Genomic DNA, 25288 nt, shown 5'->3' with positions numbered 1-25288 from the left:
ATCTGTTCAAATCCTCAATAAATTCTCCCCCAAAATAGTCATATTCTGTACCTATAAATCTATAAAGCCCTCAGTTGGACTGGAAGCAATTCTTATTTTTATTTATTTATTTGGAACCCCTAATAGCGACGACTACCAAGGTAGCAAGTAAGAAAATTTGTAATTAAAAATCAAAGGCAAGAGGGGGCAACAAAAAAGCAAAAATCAAACAATCAAACCACAAAAAAACAATGGAAATCAATAAATCAGCAACAATAAAGTTACTAATGATGATAATAATGAAGGGTATCCATTCTGCCATAGTAACAGAGAAAGAGTCCACATTCCCCTTGAGGCTTATACGTGTTATGTTCCTACTTTCTGTTGTGGCTCTTTGATGTGGTCTTGTATCATCAGTCACAGCCACTATACACGCTCCCTATATCAGTACGATGGCAGGACATGGGGCATTCTGATATTTAATGACTCTTTGTTTAAATTACCTTCATAAAACCAGGATATTTCTCTTTTCAAGGGAGTCCTGGCCAAGACGGCAGCATCAAAGTTTCACATAAAAGCACAAACAAACTTTTTCCAAAGGCAGGAAAAACTTGAAAAAAAAACCATAAAATAAAAATGAAATAAAAGAGAAGAAAGAAGCAAGAGACAAATTACACTAAACAAGGAATTAGCAGTGCTCATTAAAATCTTCTGTGCTCATAAAACAATTTAGTTTAAAGTGATTCTTGATACACACAAGATGAAAGTGTCAAAGGCGGTGTGGCTTCCAGGAATGATGCAAGGGTGTTAATTAGTGCTGCTCCAGGGTCAAAGTGTTAAAGTGCCATCATTAAGCCTGACCCTGTATTCGAGGTTAGAATTACATAGTGGTTTAGTCAGCAGTAACATCATTTTATTTGAGGCGAGAAACGGACCAATCAGATTTATCTTTAGCCAGTCAAACCACCCGGACTCCGATGTCTTCTTTATATTTCAGACCAGCAGACTGAAGTTTGTGGGTTTAAAATGTCAATATGTCCAATGTTTTGGTGACCAAATAGCTGCAAAACATTAGCAAATGTTAGCATGATGAGCTCAGATGATCAGCATCATATCTAATAAATATGAGTATGTTAGCCGTGTCATTGTGTGTGAGCATGCTGATGCTAGCATTGAGCTCAAAGCACAGTTTGTTAAACTGCAAAGTCTAAGCTAATAGTTAATAAATCAAGTGTGTTTGTCTCTTTTAATGGACAGCAGCATCCAATCTTGGTGACTTGAGGATAGATCTTCTCTCTGCTTGCATCCGTCTCACTAAAGTTTCCCCCCTCCTTCACAAACAAACCCAGCAGGCACGAAGCCGTGCACAAATACCTGTCACATGGCAGCCCGGCCTGCAATGTTGTCGTGGTGTCAGCAGGTTAAGAGGTGTATCACATCTCCGATACATGCACAGCGATAATAAATGAAACACTGTGAGGTGTGAACTGCCAATTAACATCTCTTTACATATGTCAGCTATAATTGTCACGTAGCATTAGACAAATATCACGAAACGGCTCCTCCGTGACCTCGTGGAAACGTCAGCTGTGACAGCTGCTCGCAGCTCGGATTAAGAGGATTTATGGGGAACATGAGTGAGTAATAATGAGTCATGGCAAAAAGTCTTTCCTGGAGAAAAGCTGCTTTAGGAAAAGAAAACGACAGAACCAGACGCAAGCAACGAAAAACGCAAACAATTCTTCCTTACAAAGTCCCAGTTTGTGTTTAAGTTCCTTCAGTGTGCAATGGAGATGTTTATCCACAGATGGCAAAATCCATTTCTGAGATAAGCACCAGCTTAATCACAGTAATGGATCTGCTGTTTGCACCCGCAGAGCGGAGGATTGCTTCTGCGCCGCCAGGAAGCTGGACGCCGCCTCCACGGAGGCCAAGTTCCTGCAGGACCTCGGCTTCAGGATGCTCAACTGTGGACGGACGGACCTCGTCAAGCAGGCGGTGAACCTGCTGGGGCCCGACGGCATTAACAGCATGAGTGAACAGGTAACACACACTCCTACATGTATGTGCAGCATTAACGTCACACGCCTACACAGGAACAGTGGATCGGTAAGCACGGTGGATCCCCACCAAGTCTAACCGGGCAGTCCGTCCGACTTCACACTAGTTCAGGATGCTCCCTATGAGTCATGCAGTGTGTGGAATTAAAAGTCTCGAAATTCCCTTTATTTACAAGAAAATGTTGTTTTCTTTGTGTCTGGGTGTAAGGACGTTCATAGAAATACAAATACGTTATACAAGTATGACAGATATTGGCACCATCTGAAAATGTACTGTAATATTTGTCACCCCACACAAATATCACACTTATTCTTTAGTTGTTGTTCAGTCAAACTGTCAAATGATTCAATATGTTGTGACTTTTGCGAGTACAGTTTGGCAGTTTTGTTAGCAATGTGATCAAATCTAATTTTCAGGAAATCCATACGCATTAACTCTTGGTCAAAACAAAGTTAACTACTTGGCATTTGCATTTATCACAGTCGCTGTAACATCCAACGCTCCAACTCTATAAATCCAAGTAAATCCTAAAAAAAAGGAAGATTTGCGAGAATCTTTGGGTAGACAATTTAAGACAAATTTTAAATTTAAATATATAAGACAATGTTACAGGTAGAGGTACACACACACATACAGTATATATATACAGACTGTATATATTTTTGAACTATAAGAAATATAGTGTTTGAGAATTTTCTTACACCGCTTGATGTCGCCCAATAGTTTGTGTCTTTTTAAGGTCGATTGTTTCAACCCACCTTTTTCACCCCGACAATTGAGGAAGAAAGGAATGATCTAATGGTCCATTTGTACCTGATACTGCAACACTTCACCGTACCGAGCTTTGATGAGTGTGGTTTCACCATCGGGTCGATATCTTACTGAATCCGAGTGTTAATGTCACGAGGGAGCCTCTACCTTCCCCAGTCAATAGAAAAATGGGTTATTCCTCGCCTGCTAAGTGGAACCTAATAGTGCAATCTGATTTTCCTGGTTCAGAAAGCTCTGCTTGGCAGGTCTCCACTCACATACTTTACTATAGTGGAACTTCAGAAGTTGTGTTCTTTCAAAGCACCCTTTTTTCCATTTTTGTTTGTAAAATGAAGGTATATTTTAGAAAATGTACAGGTTTCTTGTTATCCACAGCTGCTGACAGGATGATTCATTCCACATTTAGTCAGGATGGCACAGCACCTGAAATAGTTTTGGGTACTTACAGGTCCTTATGAATATAACAAATACGTACTGAGTGACACTTTTCTGCCTCACTCCTCACATAAATAACAAGCTGAGGCTCTTTATTTACTTGTGAAGCCCATAACATGCTGCAGGGCACCAGACACCTTTACAGGAGTAATAAACTACTAGCTGCAGTCCGCCACCACAGCCCAGAGGCATTTGAACGCATCGTGGTGGTCGCTGTCTATCGCTTGGTGTCCAGGAAATACTTAAAAAACGAATGAGCACAAAGGGATATCTGACTTCCACATAAAGTGTTTAAGGTGTTAAGAGCGAGTCGTAAAAGGCCAGCATCTGGCCCGGATCAGATGTATGATTGATGGCTGTTTTATGGAAGCTCGTCCACTTTTAAGAGTGCTTTGTTTCAGGCTAGATAGTCGAACAAATGGGAAGAACTCACCGCCTCCTTTCAATATAAAGTACATTTTCTTTCTTTGCCTAACACTTAGACGAGGCTTCACCCATAATGTGTGTGGGCGTGTCAGGCCCAAGAGAGTTCTCTGTGCATATGATCGCCTGTAGAGATATAAGGTGTTATGTTCGGAGTTTCACAGCCCTCCATCGCTGCCGCTGTCGCTGGAAAGACGGGGTTATTCTGAGGCGGCTATGATTATGTCTTGAAAATTAGACCCTCAAAGAAACGCCTGTAAATGTCTCTGATTGATGGAGAGGAAATGGCCACTGAGTTGTATGTTACTTATGGAAACTGAGTATATTTAAGTGCCATCATTAGTCCGGGCGATGATAAGTAACCAGCAGTGAACATATATGGCTCTTTGGAGGAGACCTTAAAAAAGTTACAGAAAGAAAAGCCTTGGAGAATAAGTGACTTTTCCTTTAGAATTAAGGAGCACAGCTGTGCCGGAGCTCCTTATAGAACTGCTAACGCTCAACTAAGCCGATAGCACTGAAATATTAAACAAGGTAAAGTTACAAAGAGAAATGACCAAAGAATCCTGGGTGTTTGTTGGTGTAATAATGAGTCAAAACGCTTCATGAATTAAGTGTTGAATCCTCAGAAAAGAGCAAGCAAGGAATTTGTTATTAACATATAGTGTATTGTTGAAGTCATGTCCACAAATGTAATAATACAAATATATTTCGGTGATTTGTCCCTCCATCTTTCTATTCATATCAGTATTGCCAGACGTTAGATAATTCTCATGTTTGCACCAGGCAGCAACCTCCGGTTCTGAAAGGTGCCTTAAACGTTGCATTCTCTCTACTGGCCATCAGGGGGCGATGTCTTTGGTTGCAAAAAGAAGTCAGACTATAGAAGATCATAGAGAAAATGACCCTACTTCTCACTTGATTTATTAACTCAGTAAACATGAGTTTATGGTCTCAATCTCTAGTTTCAAGTCTTCTTCAATCCAGCATGATGTTCATTTAGAACATTATGGTCCATTTAGAGTCAAATAGACCATAAAGCAGGGGATGCTTTAGGGCGGGGCTACATTGTGATTGACAGGTCACTCACTATCTATATAATTTATCATTGACTGTGAAATGTACTCGGGGACTCTTTTGAGCTAGTAGAAACAGATATCAGTAGAAAACTGCACTTTAAAACGTAACCATCATTCTTGTTTTCTTGTTTTCTGTCTCTGATTCTGTGATCAATTTGCTCAATAAAAGAATGTTGGACAAATTTCTTGTATTTTAGAAATTTGCAACTTCTGTTCATCTGTTTGTTTATTTACTTTTAGAATATTTTATTGGAAGCAGTACAGAAGGAGAACATACTAATAAGCACAAATGTCTTGATGACTTTCATCAAACCCTTCCACTCACCCCTCACCCATTTCTGATGCAAATATTTTTATTTTTATAAATATAAATAATATCTGTTGGATATTGCAAGTAATATCGCTATCATGATATACAACAATATTGTTTGCTCATATCGTGCAGACCTAATTGAAAGATCCTTTCTTATATTATATATTAGTCATTCTGTTTCATTTTCATCTATAACTGCATAATATTTTATAGTATGATCATGTGTTAATTGGTAAGGCAACTCGGAAGTATAGCTTCCAAATAAATGTAGTTGGCTGAAAAGTACAAGTATGAAATAGTAATAAGTACTATAGCATGAAATGGTAATACCCAAGCAAAGTACAAGTATGGGCATTCATATTCCCAGTTTTATGGCCCTACTGTGCTGTTTGAATCTGAAGCTGCTTAATAAAGTTTGCTTTTGAACATAATAAAAATCGAGAGGTTGTGATTGGCTGAAAACGACCTCCTGACAGAAACACAGTTCACCTTTCCTGTGTGGAGGGTTCCACTGTAGAGTCCCTGCTGAAGCCGTGACCCTCCTCTCTGCCTCCCACAGGGAATGACCCCTCTCATGTACGCCTGCGTGCGCGGCGACGAGGCCATGGTGCAGATGCTGCTGGACGCCGGCGCCGACATCAACAGCGAGGTCAGTGTTCACCAGACACCATCACTCCGTCAGAAATATCACATTGATTCCACATTCGTGTTGTTGTTGTTGTTTTTGTCTGTGTATATTTTCTGTCCAAAATGTTCATTTACATTTGTTGTGAACGATGAACCCCCTTTGTGACGCTTCCCCCTCCCCCCCCTCTCTGTCTTCATCGTCTCACCTGCTGTCGGCATGCTCTCTGTTCTCCTGGCAGCTTATTACACCGAGTGCACTGATGAGCCATGCAGGAGGATCACATGCACAGTAACAATGATATGGAATAAGAATGCTGCGATAGTCCCTCGGTGCAAGCAGTCTCCTCACTGCATTTCAGGCTGCAGACGTTCAGCAGCAGTTTGTTTCACACGGCATCAATCATGCATGACTGTCGTAAGCGTGTGCACCGAGTGTAACGAGCTTCCGCAGACTCTACATGAAGCATGAACTTCATTGCACTTGTGTTGAACTTAGTCAAAGTAACAGCAAAGCTTTTATTATCGCTGAGCCTGATTTTGTGTGTGTGTGTGTGTGTGTGTGTGTTTGTCCCTGCTTTAATCTTAGTCGTCAGTAAGAATATTGGAGGGTAGAAATGCTTCATGGAGCAGCAGCACCGTAGTTAGTGAGCCCGTAGTTGGCTGGTGTGTGTCGTGCCTGTATTCAGTGAGGTGTGCTCCCTGTATAAATCATCCAGGAGTTCAGTGCGATTGATAAATGTTCAAAGCGCCATTTCACCCAAATTACGAGAAAAATATATTTGGCATGTTCTTCCAATGGAGGCGTGCCATGCAGAGCTTTTATTTTGAAATACTTTTATCCGTGCACGAATCCAGGGAATCCGGTAGGAAACACCTTTACTTTTTATGTAGCATTTCTTTCGACAGCAATATCAGGAAGAACTTCAGTTCTTATTGTTCCCGTTATACATCGTTTCTCCAACAGTAGCAGCAAACTTCAAACTTGCCAGCTTAGCTAGCTAACGTCACAGAGTACATTTACTCAATCAACCAACTCTGGCCTTATTGTGAAATTAGTTTCTCTAAATAAGGCCGCCTCATGATCACAAAATAAACGTCCTTCAGTCATCATCACAAACAGAACACTATACAATAGTGTCCTTTTGCCTCTTGTTGTGGTTGCCGTAGTGACGGCGGCTGTTGAGAACACTAATAGAACATGTAGGTGTTTTCTCCAGTCAATGTTAAAAACCTACTCATCTGTGCTCATTATCTACGCCGACCAGTTACTAGGAGCAACCACGGACACGTCCGGCTGAAAGTCACCAGTTAACACGGTTAGCAGACGCTGAGTCACTACCACTTGTTACCACGGTAACAGCTGAACACACAAAAGCGCTCGCTTTCCCCATAACAATGCCCCGGTGAAACTAGATCTGTGGTGATCAGGGATCTTTTTTTTTTTTTTTTCTTTTGATGTAAAGGTTACTTTACCTTTTCAGGCCTAAATATCTTTAGTTGAACTACTGAAAACAAAGCAGCATGGTCCGGCTGTGGATACCTACATCTACATCTACGTCACTCACAGCACTACTGTTGTGTAGTACACCATCAGGCCTTATGGTGCTTTCATTTCTTCCCAAGACTAATAATGTTCACGTTCTTTCATTTACCTTTATGACTAAAGTTCCCTCCAGATAACTTCTATCTAGTCTTGTCTTATTAGAGCGATCTTGTAAGGTGACAGAGAGCAACGGTTGCCGTGAGCAGAGCGCTAGATGTGTGTTTCTGTCTTTTCCCAACATGCTTCACTCCACCATCTCCACCATACTATGATGTTTACGTGCTTCTCCGCCCCACAATCCCCTGCACAATGCATCAAGTGAGAAGACACATCTCATTGGTTGTAATTTGGGTGAACTGAGCCTTTAAGTCAAGTGAACAAACCATGTTGCATAACACTGATTGAAAACATTTTGCTGAAATACTCAGGAGTCATCACGGTATTTGATGCCGTCTCCGTTTGTTATGTTGCTTTTATTATAAACTGATTAAAAATTCAACAGTCACGCTGTTGTTTAGCATCAGAGTTCAAAGGAAATGTGACATTACATTAAGCGTCTGTCTCCTCCCGGCGACGTTTAGAAATGATTTCTGTTATTTACTCTGCGATAAAGCCACTTGAGGAACGAACAGAACACCATCGGGGCTGCAGCCCTGCGAGTCTGCTTTGTTGACGAGTCGTTACCGCCCCGTCTTCACAGCGTTTGTAGTCTTTGCCAACGCTGTGTACTCTCTCCGGTTTCGTCGCGCTTTGAAACCAAACACCGTTTGGAGACGGAGCTGTGCAGCGTGCGGTCAGAGAGCCGCGCCCGGGCGAACGCACTCCCCGGGCTGATGATGGAGATGAGACGTGGAAGTCAAGCTGCTCAAGATTTTCTGTGAAACTCAAGAGGAAAATCTCCTTCTGCCATCCTGCCCTCCTTTGCTCACACTTCTCCTCCTGCATACTGCTTCTCGCTCCTTCCTCCCCCCCCCCCCCCCCCCACCCACCCACCCTCTCCCCCATCTCCCACCCTGAGCTGTGAATGTTAATGGCTGTATATCTCTCTCCCTGAACTTCACCTATGACTTCCCAGGTGCCAAGCACAGTAAACAAGCACCCCTCAGTTTATCCTGAAACGCGCCATGGGACGCCACTCACGTTCGCCGTGTTGCACGGACACGTGCCTGTCGTGCAGGTAGTGACGTTTATGTAACCATTCACCTGTGGCCCTTGAGCTTAGCACCCAAATGAGGATTATAATGATGATGATTATACTGGTGCGTCATAAGAATAGTAATAATATTGGTGCCATATGTCTTTTTATTTGTCCTCCTTGACCCTATCTGTGCCGTAATGATGTGGAGAGGACTTGGTCAAGCCAAAGTCTGATTTTAATTATGTATGCTCTGAAGCGATGTGTAGCTGAGGAACCCAGACCCCTGGTTTCCTCCAGAACCGGATCTAAGGCCTGGTCCGACAGCGGCAGGGACAAACCTCCGGACGCAAACTAAACAGAGCACAGCCAGCCTGATACACAGCCGCAGGGATGCCAAATGTTGTTCATTTTGTTAATATATAATAAATTGCGTTGCAGTAGTTATAGTATGGGCTGACGCCGGCTGAAAGCCTGATGAACAGCGTCGCCCTCAGGATTTTTTCTCAATTATTCATCTGCAGCGCCGCAATCAGGGAAAAGAAAAAGAAAGGGCAAGAAACCATTTCTCAGCTCTGGCAAGTCATCGGCAACACTGAGAAGCTAATGAGGAAGTGTGAGAGTGTGTTTAGTGTCCAGAGCGAGGACATTGTCTAAATGAGCGGGTTGAGGCTTCCCCTGTTGCCAAGCCTGAGTGTAACACACCGTCTCCCCCCTCGCCTGTTCTCTTCCCCCCTACTCTCCTTCCTGCTTTGTCCCCCCCTCCCTCCCCTCCATCCCCTCCATCCCCACCACAGTTGTTGCTGGATAACAGAGCGAATGTGGAGGGCGCCCTGCAGGATGGGGCGGAGAACTACACGGAGACCCCGCTCCAGCTGGCCTCCGCTGCAGGTAACCACAAGCAGCAAGCACATTTCACTCTCACATTCCAGACGTTCACACCTGACCCGGGTATTCTTCCTCTCGGTACGGCACATCAGGGGTATTAGTCATGACATGCTTCAGTCTCAGCTCACCAGAAGGCATTCCCACTCCGCTTTTAATCACCTAATGAATTCATGACTTTCAATTACGAGCTGAGACTCAAGAAGGCCGTAAAGGTGTTGAATGATTGTGTTGCTGAGTAGTTGTGCAGCCGTGTATGAAAGAAGCCACGGCGTGTCGTTTTATTCTGTGAAAATAGGCTTTAAACATCGTCCGTCACAGCAGAACTAAATGTGTATTTTAAAATGAACAGGTTGACATTTGGGAAAGAACATTTGCTTCTTTTTTTCTGAGAGTTAGCTGAGAAAATTACCACTCAGATGTGAGATCTGTCCGTTAAATGGTTTCATTGTTCTTGGTGTGCTCGGTTAGGATGGTTTACCTTCATCACTGGCATATTGTTATTCCTCAGACTATTATTGATCTGCTTCCATCAACGTCCTTCAAAAACTCTGTGAAGTTACTCTTGTGTGTCTCCAACACCCAGTCGGGTCCGATTTGTTCAAGTTTGCTGTTTAATATGCTGCTCCCTCCGCTAGGAATTAGTCACAAACGTACCTGAATGTTCGGGAGCTGTTCTCTCTGGATGCATTTAAATGACATTTAAATGACTGGAAGGCAGGAACATCTGGCTGGAGATGTTTTGATTGATTGCTCCCTTATGTTTGTGATGTTACAGACGTTTCATAGTCCTGTAATCTGTTTTTTGTTTTCATTTTAATTTGTTATGGGGGGGATTTTTTTTTGTGTGTCTCTGCGACATCGTTAATTGTGATGCTGCCTGTCTAACCAGGACGCTCTTGAAGAGAGAGTTTTAATGTCAATGAGACTCTCCTGGTTATGTAAAGGTGAAATAAATAAAAAAGCTAGTTAGCAGAAGCTGGTTAGCTTAGCATAAAGGTCGGAATCAGGCAACGGCTGACCTGGTTTTGTTCACAGATAACACAATATGCCTACCGACAGCTCTAAAGCTCACAAATGAGCTGTCTTCACCTATTTCCTGTCTTTATAATTCACATATTTGCCCAATGATTCACTCAAAGTAGGGATATCCAGACTGCTGCATTTTTAAACACTCCTAATGAAAGTGTTTTTTAAAACATGAATCAAAACTAAATCCAACGTCAAATACAGCGGTGTTACAAAGGATGACTCCAGGGAAGGTGCAGGCAGCCGCGTTGTCACGGTAACAAGTAAGTTAAAACACACAGCCACGGATAATGAATACTATTAAAATCCATAATAAATAATTCAAACGGAATAAAGACTACACGCCCAGAGAAAATGTAGTGAATGACTAGAACTGAGTAATAATTTGAGGCAGGTTCAGACCCCCGACTGTTTTACTTTACTGTTCCATGAACTGCACAAGCATATTAAAGCTTGAGAAAGCAATGTCGGTTGATTTTAAACGAGCAGTGTCAAGTAAGATGTGTTTTTAAGTGTTTAAATCACATTTAAAGTGGTCCCAAATGCAGTTGCTGTTCTTCCTGATTGGCTGAGAGCATCAGGGGTTAATTAGGAGCTGTTTGCTCTCAGCAGACCAGATCTCACTGCTGTTGTTATTTGATTTAATTGGCATCATGTGGATCTCAGTCAACGTGAGGTATTTTCATGTTTTTGTTTTGCTGTTCACTTCAACAGCCACTTAAAGTACCACTTCACCTCCGACATCAGCTGGAAGAAGTATTCAGCTCCTTCACTTGAATAAAAGTAATAATAACCTTATTTATAGCACAAACAAAGTGCTTTATACTAAAAAATATGAAACAAATAAACAACAATAGCAAAAGCCTGGAATTATATAACTGTAGCATTACTTAAAATGACTTAAGTAATAGTAGTAAAAGTACTCGTTACACAGAATGGTTATATATTCAGGGGCCAAACTCTGGTGCTTGAAAAGATGTTAATTTAGTAAATTATCAAGAGAACTGGTGGGTAGATTAGTGGTATAATACTCACTAAATGACTCATGTGTACTTTTAGCTTTCCAATAAAATGAAGGTCCATAATTCTCTCAGCCACTTTCCTGTATGTATACAACTGTGTTATTAATTAAAAAACGTAACACATACAAGATCAATACACACCTCACTGTGCATGCAACGACACATTACTCAAACATGAATTAGTCCCTCATTATAATGTCGGATGTATGTTTCACGTGTCATATAGGGTCCTATAAATGTAGTGGAGAAGAAGCGTCTAATGGAAATAGTGTCAGACCTTTTGATTCATGTGATTCATGTGTTTGATCCTGGCCAGGTAACTTTGAGCTGGTGAGTCTGCTCTTGGAAAGAGGGGCCGACCCCATGATCGGGACCCTGTGTCGAAACGGCATCTCCTCCGCCCCGCTGGGAGACATGAACTCATACAGCCTGGCAGCAGCACACGGCCACAGGTACCGCACACACACACACACACACACACACACACAGGTGCCAGTCAGCAGAGACGAATCCATTACCAGAGTATTGATCCATTAACACACTGTACCCCGGTCTATCCGCTGCTCACACAATCCTGCAGCGTATGAGAGGCAGATATCTCCCTGTCAGACGATAAGCTGCTGCAGTCCATTCAGCAGCACTAACAGCTCCGGTTTGACATCACTTCCTTGCGGCTGAGTAAGATAAAGCCTGTTAACATTCAGGGCAGCGAGAGGTGTCAGGAAGTGGAGTGGTAAGCCAACAACACAATGCAGCATTGTGAAGACAATGTGTTTCATTCTGGGCTTCGAGTAGGGAGAAGGTTAGGATTAATCTGGAAGCAGGACCAGCTGGAGACTTGTTTTTGTTTGTTAGCTCCTGAGCTAGTGCCACTGTAATCAAAATGATGTGGGCTTTGGTTAGAGTAAGACAAGTGTACGAAACCACTTCCTGTTTTCTATTTCTACATGTTGAAGTAACATGTGTAATTAGTAGTCTTTCCCACTGCTTCCAGTCTTTGTGCTAAGCTAGGCTAAAGCCCATCCAACACATTTAGGCTGTCGTAGCATAAGATGTGTGGAGATGAAACAACGTTTTACGAAACAGCTTCAAAGTGACGGCAGTGAGCCTCCCACCGACTTGTCATCAGCGGTGAACAATCTCCAAAAACAGGATCTGATGTGGTGCCGGACTTGGCCTCGGAGCGAGCCCCTCCTCATTAAAGCAGATGGTGCGGTGATGCATCCTCTCACTGGATACGTGACGCGCCGCATCATTCTGTCGCAGAAACGGCGCGTGGAAATGTTGGCGCGAAGCCGCCGACTTAAACAAATAGCATTTTTGCAAAATAGTTTTTAAAAATATCTGTTCCTTTCAGTGGAGATAATCAGTTTCAGCTTCATATATTCTGACTCCACAGAACAGAGGGTGCGATCGTGCTTAATTAAGTGCATGAGGATATTTTGAGTGCCATCAGAGCTGGAGAGCTGGGCTTAATGTGGAGTGAACACAGCGCGGGTATGCTTAATTTAGAACCATTTCCAGTCTGTGATCATCCACTTCACAACTTCTCTTCCTACCATTTGACCCCGAGACATGTTTGGTGTTTTGCGGTGGTCTCCTCCCCCTCTCCCCCACAGCTGACCGTAAAACAACCTGACACTGTGTCTTATCGCTCCGCGTCGCTTTAATCTCAGTCTGTGTTTTATCTTCCACCTCTCCCCCTCCAGGAATGTGTTTCGGAAGCTGCTGGCCCAGTCGGAGCAGGAGAAGGGGGACGTGCTGTCTCTGGAGGAGATCCTGGCCGAGAGCTCGGATCCCGGGGAGAAGCGGTTGGCGCCGCAGGCCAACGGCGGCGGGACGCTGCGAACAGGAAAGGCCAAACTGAGGGCCCTGAGAGAGGCCATGTACCATAGCGCAGAGCACGGCCATGTGGACATCACCATAGACATCCGCAGCTTAGGTCAGATTTACTAATACATGCTTCACTGGCACACACGCATCGCTCTCTGGCGCCTCCAGCTGTCCTGGAGACGTGCTCATGTGGCTGTCCTGTCCTGTTCTGTCCTCTACACACTCTCAGCAATCATCCAACCATCAAACAGTCGCAGGAAGTAGGACTTTTTGTATCCGTGGCGACAACAAGCTTGGGTCAAAACGTGAGAACCTGATGATTTGAAACAAGCAGCGCTCGATCTGTATGTGCCAATCATCGGCATTCACCCCAACATCCTCCACTTAATTTGAGATAAGACCTAACGGGGCTGTTGATGAGGATTTAATTAGGATTAATAGACTCATTTATTTCAGCTGACAAAACAATCTCACCACCTAGTGCCATTGAGTAGCTGTTCTGGACCTTTTGGTCGCAATCCTTTACTCAGATGTTGTACAGTTTTACCCACAATGCAGTTGTGGTCTTGACCGGTCTTGAAATCAAATCCTGAGAAAAAAGGTGAAAAAAACTAGTCGATTCTGAGACCAAGACCTTCAAAAAGTGGAGCCGATGTCGAGAACTACAACGTTGCATGAAGACATTTTCGTGTTGATCAGTAAAACAGATGAACACCTCTCTCATCATATCTGGTGCACGTGTGGAACGTGTCTGAATAAACGCCAGCATATGAGTGTCGAGGCGCGTGTGCAGCTGTCAGAGTCTGCACTGATGTATGATCAAAGCTTACCTGCTTCCAGTCGCCGTGTTTACCGTCGTCTGGCTGGAGCTTCTAAAAGGACTTTGTGGTGAGATTCGTTTCAAGTATGTCAAGTATGAACACTCATCATATGATCCCAGAGCCCAAAGTGACATCATTAAAATGTCTAAAAACCCTAAAATAACAAATGGGAGTTATTATGAAACATGTAAACCATCAAATTCTCAAATTTGAGCAGCTGGAATGCAAATGTTGTTAAATAGATGATGAAACTTTCTACTCCATTAATCAAGTAATCATTTCAGCAGAGCTGCTGATACGCAAAGCCTCCACTGTGACGTCATTATTTATGTAAATCACACACTCACATCATCCGCTGCCCATTACCATCATCTTTAATTCTATTCAGTGCTGTCTTTATATTCCTGCTGGAGCCTCCGACTTCCTACTAATCCAACACCATGCAATCGCCCTTCAACTCGCACCACAAAGTGATGGAAAACATGGTCGGTTCTGTCGCCCTTGAAACTGCTCTCAGACCAGCTGGTGCAAGTGTGTATTCACTGTTGTGTGTGGTGGTGTTCCCAGGTGTTCCCTGGACGCTGCACACCTGGCTGGAGTCCCTGCGTACCTGCTTCGTCCAGCACCGCCGGCCGCTGATCCAGGGCCTGCTCAAAGACTTCAGCTGCATCCAGGAGGAGGAGTACACGGAGGAGCTCATCACGCACGGCCTGCCGCTCATGTTCCAGATCCTCCGAGCCAGCAAGGTCAGCGCGGCGTTTTTCCTCTTCATGTGCATGTAAACAAACTGCTCGTTAGAGACGGGAGCACGGCCGGGTTGCCGGGGATACAAACTGTCCTGTGCTCATGTGCTCGGCTGACACCAACGCTCACATTTGCAAATATTTAGTTGCACTCCAAAATAGATTATCATACATTTGCATGAGATTTGAGCTCATGGAAAACAGAGGCCATCAAAGTGTGATGTGTATAAAGTTTCTGTCCTCACTGGTGTGTGTTTGCAGAACGAGGTGATAAGCCAGCAGCTGTCAGTCATCTTCACACAGTGCTACGGGCCCTTTCCCATCCCTAAGCTGACAGAGATGAAGAAGAAGCAGAGCTCGCGCTTAGGTAAGACCGACCGGTTAAAAACAGTGATTTCCTTGTACTTTCTGTTTGAAGTGAAGCTGAGTGACGAGCGGCCGACAGCAGGGGAGGGTTAAGGTGGCAAGTGTTTGATCAGAGAGCTTCTACCTAATTCAGGATGAGTTCCGGTTCTCGTCAGATTTTAAGTTCATAATGTCTTTGTGGGTGGGAATATATATTAAAATATATATAATATTCAAGTTTTTATGAGGTGATTATAGTTTGAAGTGGCAAAATGGAAAATATAGATATAGTCATCCAAATGTCTCATATTCTTGCTTTATTATGTCATTAGATCCCAAATAGCTCCCTCCAATATTAAATATGCATACAAAGAAAATCATGTAGATGAAGGCAAAATGAAAACAATGAGAAATAATTATAAATAAGTATTTTAATTTGGATCTGCATTTTAATATTAAATTGATATTGAAATGTTTTCTGGAGGCGTTACACATTTATAAATTGTCTTTGAACATCCATTACAATGTTTTGGAAGCAGGTATTTGTCCGTCGTGATTTGATTTAAAAGCTAATTTAAAGTCAGGAAGGTCACACATATCAATGTTTTTCACGTTTGGTATAATTAGAGCAGGAGGAGGCACTGAACCGTTCAGGACTGTGCTGCAGCACCACCTAGTGTTTGACCGGTGACGGGTGACAACAGCATGTCCACTTTGTCACTTTGTGTGTGAAGGGAGTGAATTCTTTCCGAACCGTCAACAGTTAATTCATTTATCAGGATCTTCAAGGAAACAGCCTAAAGGGCCGACTATAAATCCAGCCGCCCGCCTCTAGGATCCTGATGAAATGGGACTTGTTGTACTTGGATGATGCTGCGCTGATAGCTGAGTGATGAATCCCCCTCGGAGTAATGACCACATTAGCTTAATCTCTTGAGTTTGCTGTTGTGCGTCTGAAGTCTTGAGCAATGAGGCGTCGTTTTGCTGATTTCACTGTCTTCTTCTCCAGACCCCCACTTCCTTAACAACAAGGACATGTCTGATGTCACGTTCCTGGTGGAGGGGAAACCCTTTTATGCACATAAGGTTTTGCTGTTTACAGCTTCACCCAGGTAAATCAGAATCCTGCTGTTTATTGATGTGTTGTTTTTCCTCACACAGATCAAATAAACACGATTTCCTTCCTTCTTCCAGGTTCAAGTCGCTGCTCCAGAACCGACCGGCAGCAGAGAACACCTGCATTGAGATCAGCCACGTCAAGTACAATATTTTCCATGTAAGGATTTTAGTGTCATCATTATTGTGTCAGTTATATCTAACGTCACAGACGCTCCATGGATGCAGAAGGACTGTGAACACACAGTGTGGATGATTCTCTGCTCTGTTTCAGCTGGTCATGCAGTATCTGTACTGTGGAGGCACCGAGGCTTTGCACATACGCAACACTGAAGTCATGGAGGTAAGAGAGACTTAACCAAAGCCTGCTCGCCGGCGGTGGAGGCTTTAGCGTCTCTAATCCCGAGTCCTGTGCCTCATTCTGTGTGGCTCTACTGTTCCGTGCAGCTCCTGTCTGCAGCCAAATTCTTCCAACTAGAGGCCCTTCAGAGACACTGTGAGATCATCTGCTCCAAGAACATCACCACGGAAACCTGCGTGGACCTCTACAAACACGCCAAGGTGGGATGCAAACATACTGTGAAAGTTATGTGGTTTCATAAAGCAGTGGATCAGTTATCTGCCTGGATGTGAAACGGTTTGCTTCACAGAGAATCCTCAGCATCCTCTCCAGTTCACCTCGGCTCCACAGAGCGTTTATGCTTTCACTTCCTGTTTAATTTTCTCCTCTGGCCTCTTGTGTCTGCCCCCCCTTTGTCTGTGTATCATCTGTGTTTAATTAGTCTCGTCAGCCTCGCTCCGGTCCCGCTGTTTCAACCACCAATCAGCTTCCATCCTGCCCTCCTTTCTATCCACCTGCTTCTTGTTGTCTGATTCGTTTTTGTGTATTTATAGTCCCGTCTTTCCACCGTCGGAGAAACAGGAATGTTTGCAACTGGCTGATCAACTCAGACAGAGGAGCTTTAGCTTAAAACCCTTATTTTGTGATAAAGAAGTCACTGTGTTCGGGATCAGACTCCAGCTGCTGGGGGGAGAAACCTGAGAATCAGTTCCAGACCACATAATACACAATAATACACCATAATAATGCAAATCATTTTGAAGAAAATGAACAATCATTAGGTTATCATAAGGCAGCACAAACTCCTGCATGAATAGCATGAAGGGCTGGTGCAGGAGAGCTACCGGAACGCTGTTCTTTAATATTCACTCCAGCTAGCTTTCAGGACGCTCAAAATCACCTTCAATCAGAAAGTTAAGACAGCAAAGAAGTCTCCGAAGCGTCTTAAGACCAGAGTTTCTGGCTGAAAGGAGAGTTTCTGGATCAGAACGGGTGTGCAGTTCCCCTCATAAGGGCGTCATCACACCCTGATTTGAGGGGGGGCTGCACCGAGCTGCTCTCAGGTCTTAATTAGGAGCCCGACAGCTGACTGAATAACGCTCCAACCAGCTCAGGGGAGTTGCTACAAACCGTCCTCATCAAAGAAACACTGCATGACCGGAAATACTTACATATATTATAATATTTCTAGAAACAAAATGACATCAAGACCATTTGAAAAACTGGAATCTCTTCACCTTCCTCTTCATCATTTTCTCCATTGTCTTTTCAATAGTTCCTCGGCGCCCTGGAGCTCACGGCTTTCATCGAGGGCTATTTCCTGAAGAACATGGTGCTGCTGATCGAATTCGACGGCTTCAAGCAGCTGCTGTACGAACCTCCTCCGGCGGAGAGCCCCGCCTCCAGCCCCGGCGTCTGCTCCGACATCCTCCTCGACCTGGAGAAAACTCTGGCCACGCGCATCCACTCCATCCACCTCTCCACCTCCAAGGGCTCCGTGGTGTGACGCCGTCCTCTCCCGAGCCCTCCCGTCCAGACGCAGCATCCATGTAACGCCCTGCTGTAACGCCCCGCTGTAACGCCCCGTCCACCTGTCCCGGCTCCACTGCTGAAGGGGGGCTGCTGGATTCTTTTATGTCAGGGATTCCCTTTAATTCTGCCCGTCGCACCTCCTGAGGGTTAAAGTTGGCATACGTGACAAAATCAGAGAGAACTTCTTGGCTTGAACTCTTTGTCCTAACGGCTCCCGCTGGTCACTTCACACCCCGACAATAAGGAAACTCAGCAGTATCACTTCGACCTAACCGTGGTTATGAAACTAATTGTATTTCATCTAGGACACATGCATGAGATACATTCTGTACACCTTAAAGAGGTAGAGTAGAACTCAGTCATCTCTGACATGAGACTTTAGGTTTACAAACGTGACTTTATGGAAGCCATCGCAGTATAAAGTTTGACACATGCCAAAATATAACCGTACTATACAACCAATAACAGTGACTCGTAGCAACGCCAGCGGACGGACTCATCCCCATCTCATTCTGTCACTTCTACGTCGGATACGTCTCACTGTGTTATATCTACTGTGTGCGCAGAGGCCAAACGGATCACAGCAGCTTCCACCGTGGCCGACACTGCAGCGGCGGTCCGAGCGAAAGGCGGCCCACTCAGTGAAATCTATGCTGACGTACGCTTGAAACACGGGACGTGCAACTGGGAAATTAACTTGCGAGAACTCGGCGAACGCTTTCTTTTTGCATGACATCCGCTCCACCGAGCTGCCGTGATATTGCTTTTCATGCAGAGCGTACTTCACGGACCACTTTCACACGGGGAGGATGGGAAAACGCTGCTTATTAACTTTCTACCCACTGCAAAACTGACTGAGCGGGATTTTGGAGATGGATTCCGATTGGCAGGGACTTTCTCTGTAAAGACATTTAAAGCAAAACGTGTAAATACATCCTTGAAGTCATCGTGCTGGTCCTTCTTTTTTTTCTAAACTGTACAGTCTTCTCCTACACCCGCTTGGCTTTAGCCACCAGTCTCATTGAATGTGCTCCCTGACCAGTTTGTTCCTGCTGTATGTGTCCGTTTATGCAAAGGTTGCATGTTTGAACTGTTTGTTTGACTCCTCCGTTTGGCTTTAGGTGTGCTTTCTGTGTAGATGGGTAGGGCTGAGCAGGGTGTTGGTTGTTCCAGTCGAAGTCCCGTTAGCGGACGTTCCCTTCGGTTCTTTTGCTGTTGCCGATACATTCCAAACGATCAGGGGAGACGCTTTTTAAAAGTCCACTTTTGCTTTAGGCTTTACATCCAACGAATCTTTCTCAATTCCCACACTCGAGTTTATTAGAGACACAACAATGTGATCACAAAGTGATTCTCAACTCGTGGACAAGCAGTCGATTCTAAAAAGAGTGGAAAACCACAAAAGGGATTTTTACAGTTGCCTGAGGTTGAAAAGCAACAACAAAAAACAGACGTAGTGAATAAATCCTGACGCACACGAAGCATGCAACTTTCATAAAGAAGGAGATTTTAAAAATGGAACTGATTAAAAGGAACTCGTCTATAACAGTAACACCAAGCGTGCATTAATTCACCTTTTCTTTTCATTTTATGGAAAGTCGTTTTAAAATTGGTGCCAAATTTGGATGGAAAGTTGGCTACGGTTGGAGAAGCTCGACTGCTTGGAAACCGAATGAAACCCTCCCGGTTGAAACATCTGTAAAAAGATTAAGAACAAATATCAGAAAGTATGTTTTTGATTGAAAGTGAAACGTTTTGGCGACGAGCCCGAAGCCAGAACGGAAACACAGTCTGCAGCTTCAATCCATCACTTTTACATTCGTGGTTCATCTGGGAGGAATTCAGCAAACATGGCGCACGATTGCTTCTCATATTCAACGACGGAGCGTCTTTGCTATCGCTCTGATTTGAAACAGGCTTCTTCGACATGGCAACAGCCGAGGCTTCTGGGTAATGGAGTATTTTGAGCTGTTTGCCGTGTCAAACTTAGATGCAGATTTCTCAGAAACATCAAGTTGAAATCGATGAAACATAAATTAATTGGTGTTTCTGTTTTATAATGATGAAGATATCGTCGAGGGAAACATTTAAAATGGGAACACGGCCCGTCGTCAACACATCTTTACCTACAGTTATGAATTTAAAGGAATTAAAACAACAAAGTTATGTATATAATTCATAATAACAGGTCTGACCAGTCCAAGTTTCAGGACCAGGTTTAATTTGTTTTTGGCCTATTTGAACAAATATTTGTGTCCACAAAGACTCGTTGTTTCACACCTGCGGCCAAAACGTTGTGTCTCTAATGAATTCAGCGTGGAAAGCTTTTGTTCCACATGATTTTCCACATTTTTCTCGACACTCGTCTCCTTGATAATACTGAACAAATGTTAAAAGGACCAAATGTTAAAGCAAGCGGCCGTCATTCAGCGGCAGATCAGCGCTGTTGTTTGAGTTTAGCACGAGCCCCCTTCACTCAGACATCTCATAGAGCCAAACAGTACATTTTATGAATGTAACAATGCAACAAAGGTTTAATATTTACAACATGTGCAATATCCGCAATCCAGCAACAAACCAAAAAACAAAGCTTCCCTCTGTTCCCAATAGCTTACAATGCAAATGTCTCTTTGTGGTGTTGTTTCTACAGGAATATCTTCAGATAGGAGACACATCTTAAAAATATTGTAGCAGATTAAAAATGACTTCAATATTTATTCCCGGCCAAAAAACACATTTTACCAGAAACATACAGACATAGAAGAGTTGGTTTTGACGTCTGTAAATAGTTACAGAAAATAAAAATATAGATATTATCCTTTTATTTTCTTACCTAACATACATATATATTTTATTTTTCATTCCACAGCTATTTTGTTTTACAAAAGTGAAAAAGATTATATAAAAAAGATGCTTTAAAGTTTTGGAATCAAGCAATATTTCCATGAGACTGTGTTACTCTGAGTAACAGTGAATAATACGCCACAGGATATGGAGTTACAGTATAAATGTGAATTGAAAGACGCATAACAGAAAAATGGGTGACTGAAAAAAAAGCCTGGATAAACTATTTTCTGTTTGTATTTTTGTGACATCCCAAGTATTTTATTTTAAGTGTATTTCACTCATTTTAATAAGAATATTTCTAACTTATAGACTGCCATTCTGTTGATTTTACCCTGATGGCTTTAACGAAGCTGAACATGTATTTAAACTAACTCTGGTTGAACTAATAAACATTAAGCTTTACATTGAATCATCATACATGCCCACATTTCTAATAATCCATGCTACTAAAGATGCAAACCCTTCCGTCTCCGCGGAGATGAAAAGGTTCACAATGATGTCAAGCACTTCTGGTGCCAGTGTTTCTACACACACGTTAGTATTTCAGCCGTGAGCTTAGTCGAAGTCTTATTGTGATCAAACAGCAGCTGAATACGGCTTTAGAATATGAACAGAAGCCAAAAGACTTCTCCGTTTCGTTCTTTTTGTTCTTCATTAGTCTTAATGTTATGCCATTAGCAAAAGACTCACTTTAGCTTGATTTGAAACTGGGTCAAAGCGGTAGAGTAAATGTCGGTTCGCATGGCTCTCCTTGTTTAATGTTGTTGAGAATGTGCTTTGTACACCGGCTCCGTCGAACACAACACTCTCCCCTTAATTTGTCTGAGCATTTATTTGCCTGCGTGTTTGTTCCTGGTAATAAACAACATTTCTCCTAGACGCAGTGGAAACATGCATGGGATAGTTCACTAGATTTCAAATCCACCGGAGGGGGTTGGGGGGGGGGGGGGACTTTTGCTATTGTTTTTCCTTTGATGAGAACATGTATATTGTACAAAATATATATATGAAATATAAATTATACATGGTGTGAGAGGCAGGGATGTGGTGGAGTATAACAACAAGAAAAAGAATGTTACACTCGTGCTACAGTTTCCGTTGTTCCATGACATGCTTTTGTGGACAGCTAATAAACGACCAGAGTTTAAACCGTGTGTCCTTTTCTTTGGCTTCATTTACTTTAAAGCTTCCTACTAAACTGAACGTTACACGTAAAATTAGGGACAGAAACAGATAAATAATAGATGAAAGTAAAAAAGCTTAAACTAACTTCACTCTTTTACAAGGACACTGCAGCGTCGCCGGAATAAAAATGTGACAAATCTGGCCGCAGCCCAACAGCAGGGTGTTTTATTGATCTTTTTACCTAAGCCAAGCAAATGACTCAAGGCACTAAAAGTCCTGACAGCTCCCTCACAGAGCCAGTGGACAGTCAGGCTGATGAATAATTACAAGGTCGTAAAACGCCTGGACGACAATTTGGCTGCCAGTCCTTTTTTTGGGGGGGGGGCTGTAGTAGTACCACTGTAGTTCTATAAGCTATATATATATATATATATATATATATATATATATATATATATATATATTTAAGTAGATCTAATCTGCCCTTTATGATGATGATTACATGCATACATGCATGAAGTGGAGGCATTTTCCAATAAGGAAACCTGTAAAGATGAGAAAAACAACATTTTCCTGTTTAGCAAATCTACCGAGTCTACAATAACTTGTCATGGTGATCATCTACTACTCGTCAATAATGAAATTGTTTATTTAACATTTCTGTTCATGAAATAAAAGGACTTTGCTTAAAAATTAGCTTAGAAAATCTGTTTGAGCTCATACCCTCAAATGGCCTCTAGGGGGAAGTGATGAGCAAAGCAGCTTAAAGTAAGCCTGAGGGTCCTCAGACGAAGAAGCAGAAGGTGTCTCATTTGTAGACAACCCCGAAGTTGGTCATGTTAATTCACTAAAGTTAACATGATTAATGTCTGAGCAGGTCGTGTAAGTGGAGATAATTAACCCGTAATAAACCGCGGTTACTGACTGTAACCAGTCCGTTAATGACTGCGCCTGCGCAGTGCGCACTCTACACAGAATATCGAGCCGCCCTTCCTCTCCGCCAACTTGCACCGCAGGGTCGGGCGGACGTCGACTCACAACAACCCCGACTTAGTTTGCCAATCTAATTGAATATTTTACATGAAAAAATGGAGAGCCCATACCGCGACAAGAACGGTAAGCCAAAGATTATTTAAATATGTGGCGCCCGTTGCGAGTTAGCGGGTTTACTTTTGGATTGTGTGCGCCCGATTTTGAACATGGCGTACCCCGCTCTGAGATGGCGGTGGCTTTGTGCTACGTTGCGGCGCTAGCGAGCTGCTGTGTGCTGTAGTCATCTGAATGAGCTTCACGTCATATAAACTAGTGTCGGCTTGCTTTGTCAGTTGACCCACGCTGATATTTGCTAAATGCTTTAACGTTACAGGTAGCGGCAACTAACTGTTGGCACAGGTTAGCTTAAGTTGGCAACTGAAAACTAGCATCGGCTAACAGATGCTGCCTTCAAGGCTTCAACTAAAACAGCATACATAGCCAGTGGCTAAAAACAAAAATGCAACACAGCTAACGATAACGTCTGGAAGTCGTGCCAGCGTTAAAATCCAAAACCTCACAAAAGGCCCCAAAATAGAGACGTAATGTCGCATTGTTTTTCTGCAGCACCCGTACCATTTCAGCAACTTATGTAGCCTAGAAAGTCACGACTTCCGCAGCCATATTTACCACTTCATTGTGGCGGTCATGTGCCGTGCGTCGTGATTACGACACAGTCGTCAGTCCGTGAAGGCAACGGGGGCTGTGTTTGGAGGAGGTGGAGGTGTGTTCGGGGTAGCAGGGTAACTGCTCATCATAGTGCTGGATGAAGGGTCGGCATCCCGGGATAAACGTCTGGTTTATTTGTTTTACTTATTAAACCGGGCTCATGTAGTTCCCAGCGTAGTGACGTTACCACTGCTTGGCTTTTGTGGCTGTAGGCAAAGTATAATTAAATTGTCTTATATAATCAGCTGCGTCTGCTCTACTGGTTTGATACTGACGATTATTTTCATTGCATGTCAACCTGCCGATTTGTTTAATGAATCGTTTGGTCAATATAATGTCAGCAAACGGGGAAGATACTATGTAGGATATGTCTATTTTGAACCAGCAGTCCAATAACAAAAGATATTCAATTTATTATCATAAAAGTCTGTGTTAACTACCTTGTCTTTACATTTTGAGGCAAATAAAAGAGATTTTTTTGGGCCACCTTTTTCTTAAAATTGAAATGATGTCTTATATTAACAGTTTATTTACTTTACTACTGTGTTTTCAATTCCGCTTTTTTCTGGCACCTGTTTGGTCACTTGTGTTTTTGACAGCTAATATTAACTATTAATTTGTCTTTCAATGGAATTGTATTGTGATTAAATCACATATCGGGGTATTGTGATACACAATTATGTCCTTAATACTGGTAATGACATGTACAGAAAACTTGGGCCACAATACCCAGCCCTAACTGACACTGACATGAGTTGAAATGTACTCCTGTATTATGCCAATTTAAGATTTTAATATTTGACCATCTTTTAAAAAACGGGAGACATCCAGTATTCAGTCAAACTAGACATTAGACCACAAAACACACACAAAAAAACAGTATGAAAACTAGCTAGTGTAAAAAACTTTAGAAACTAATCATAGTGGGGAGATAAATTAGATTTTAAATCAGACTTGGAGCATGTGCTGATGTAAATTCGGGTGGATTGTTTTCCAGACTCGCCTCTCCTGCTGCCGTCTCTCCGCCTCTTCATCCCTCCTCTGCGCCTGGTGTCTGCAGCCATGTGGCAGGTGGTCCAGCAGGGAAGCGTGCAGGACTACGGGATGGTGGAGGAGTTCATCAGCACCGTTTCAGAAGTTGTTCCCGAGCTGTTGAATGCAGACCAGAAAGCCCAACTCCTCCTGGGACTGAGAGCACGGGTCAGACTCCAGGATATTATTGAGGAGTGTTTATATACCATAAAATAACAACAGCAGCAGTTTGGTTTGTGCCTTGCAGATGATTCTCTTCCTAAACTAGTTGTAGGAACCTGTTGTTGTGCATTCTAGTGCTTCCCTTTGATTCAGTTGATGACATGAACGTTCTCAGCTTCTAAACAGTCAAAATGATTGAAAGAGTTATTTAAGGTTTCCTGGATCTTGTGAGTGTGCTGTCGGTGACATTAACCCTGAGGTGACACCATTTGTTGCAGGTGGTTCTTGAATTGTGCCGGGCGGAGCAGATAGGAGACACAGAAACCATCGAGATGCACCTGGAGCGGATCAAGGCCCTCGTGTCCACGTGGGCAGCGCAGGTTAGCCT

General features: G+C 43.1%; 2 protein-coding genes across 3 annotated transcripts in view; both read left to right on the top strand.

The window, feature by feature from the left end:
• Positions 1-22034, top strand: part of btbd11a (BTB (POZ) domain containing 11a) — a 149482-nt gene extending 127448 nt beyond the window's left edge. The window contains exons 5-17 of one of the 2 annotated variants that reach the window (XM_084039010.1): positions 1857-2022; positions 5621-5710; positions 8307-8408; positions 9164-9257; positions 11619-11754; positions 13012-13244; positions 14524-14702; positions 14961-15066; positions 16054-16156; positions 16239-16320; positions 16435-16503; positions 16608-16721; positions 17777-22034. In XM_084039010.1, coding sequence (XP_083895136.1) covers positions 1857-2022; positions 5621-5710; positions 8307-8408; positions 9164-9257; positions 11619-11754; positions 13012-13244; positions 14524-14702; positions 14961-15066; positions 16054-16156; positions 16239-16320; positions 16435-16503; positions 16608-16721; positions 17777-18007 — 1705 coding nt within the window. In that variant the 3' untranslated portion in view covers positions 18008-22034. The remainder of the gene's footprint in view (positions 1-1856; positions 2023-5620; positions 5711-8306; positions 8409-9163; positions 9258-11618; positions 11755-13011; positions 13245-14523; positions 14703-14960; positions 15067-16053; positions 16157-16238; positions 16321-16434; positions 16504-16607; positions 16722-17776) is intronic. The other variant, XM_084039011.1, reaches the window with a different exon arrangement.
• Positions 22035-22864: 830 nt separating this feature from the next.
• The window catches only part of LOC311032202 (uncharacterized protein), a gene marked incomplete at its 3' end in the record, with an annotated part of 3087 nt that continues 663 nt past the window's right edge, over positions 22865-25288 (top strand). Inside the window, exons 1-3 of the mRNA XM_084038837.1 lie at positions 22865-23121; positions 24704-24906; positions 25179-25284. Coding sequence (XP_083894963.1) covers positions 23094-23121; positions 24704-24906; positions 25179-25284 — 337 coding nt within the window. The 5' untranslated portion in view covers positions 22865-23093. The remainder of the gene's footprint in view (positions 23122-24703; positions 24907-25178; positions 25285-25288) is intronic.

The sequence above is a fragment of the Eutrigla gurnardus genome, assembly GCF_963514095.1.
Source record: "Eutrigla gurnardus genome assembly, chromosome: 21".
In the NCBI taxonomy this organism is placed as follows: Eukaryota; Metazoa; Chordata; class Actinopteri; order Perciformes; family Triglidae; genus Eutrigla; species Eutrigla gurnardus.
The sequence above is the reverse complement of the archived record's forward strand: the minus strand, read 5'-3'. Positions and strand labels throughout refer to the sequence as shown.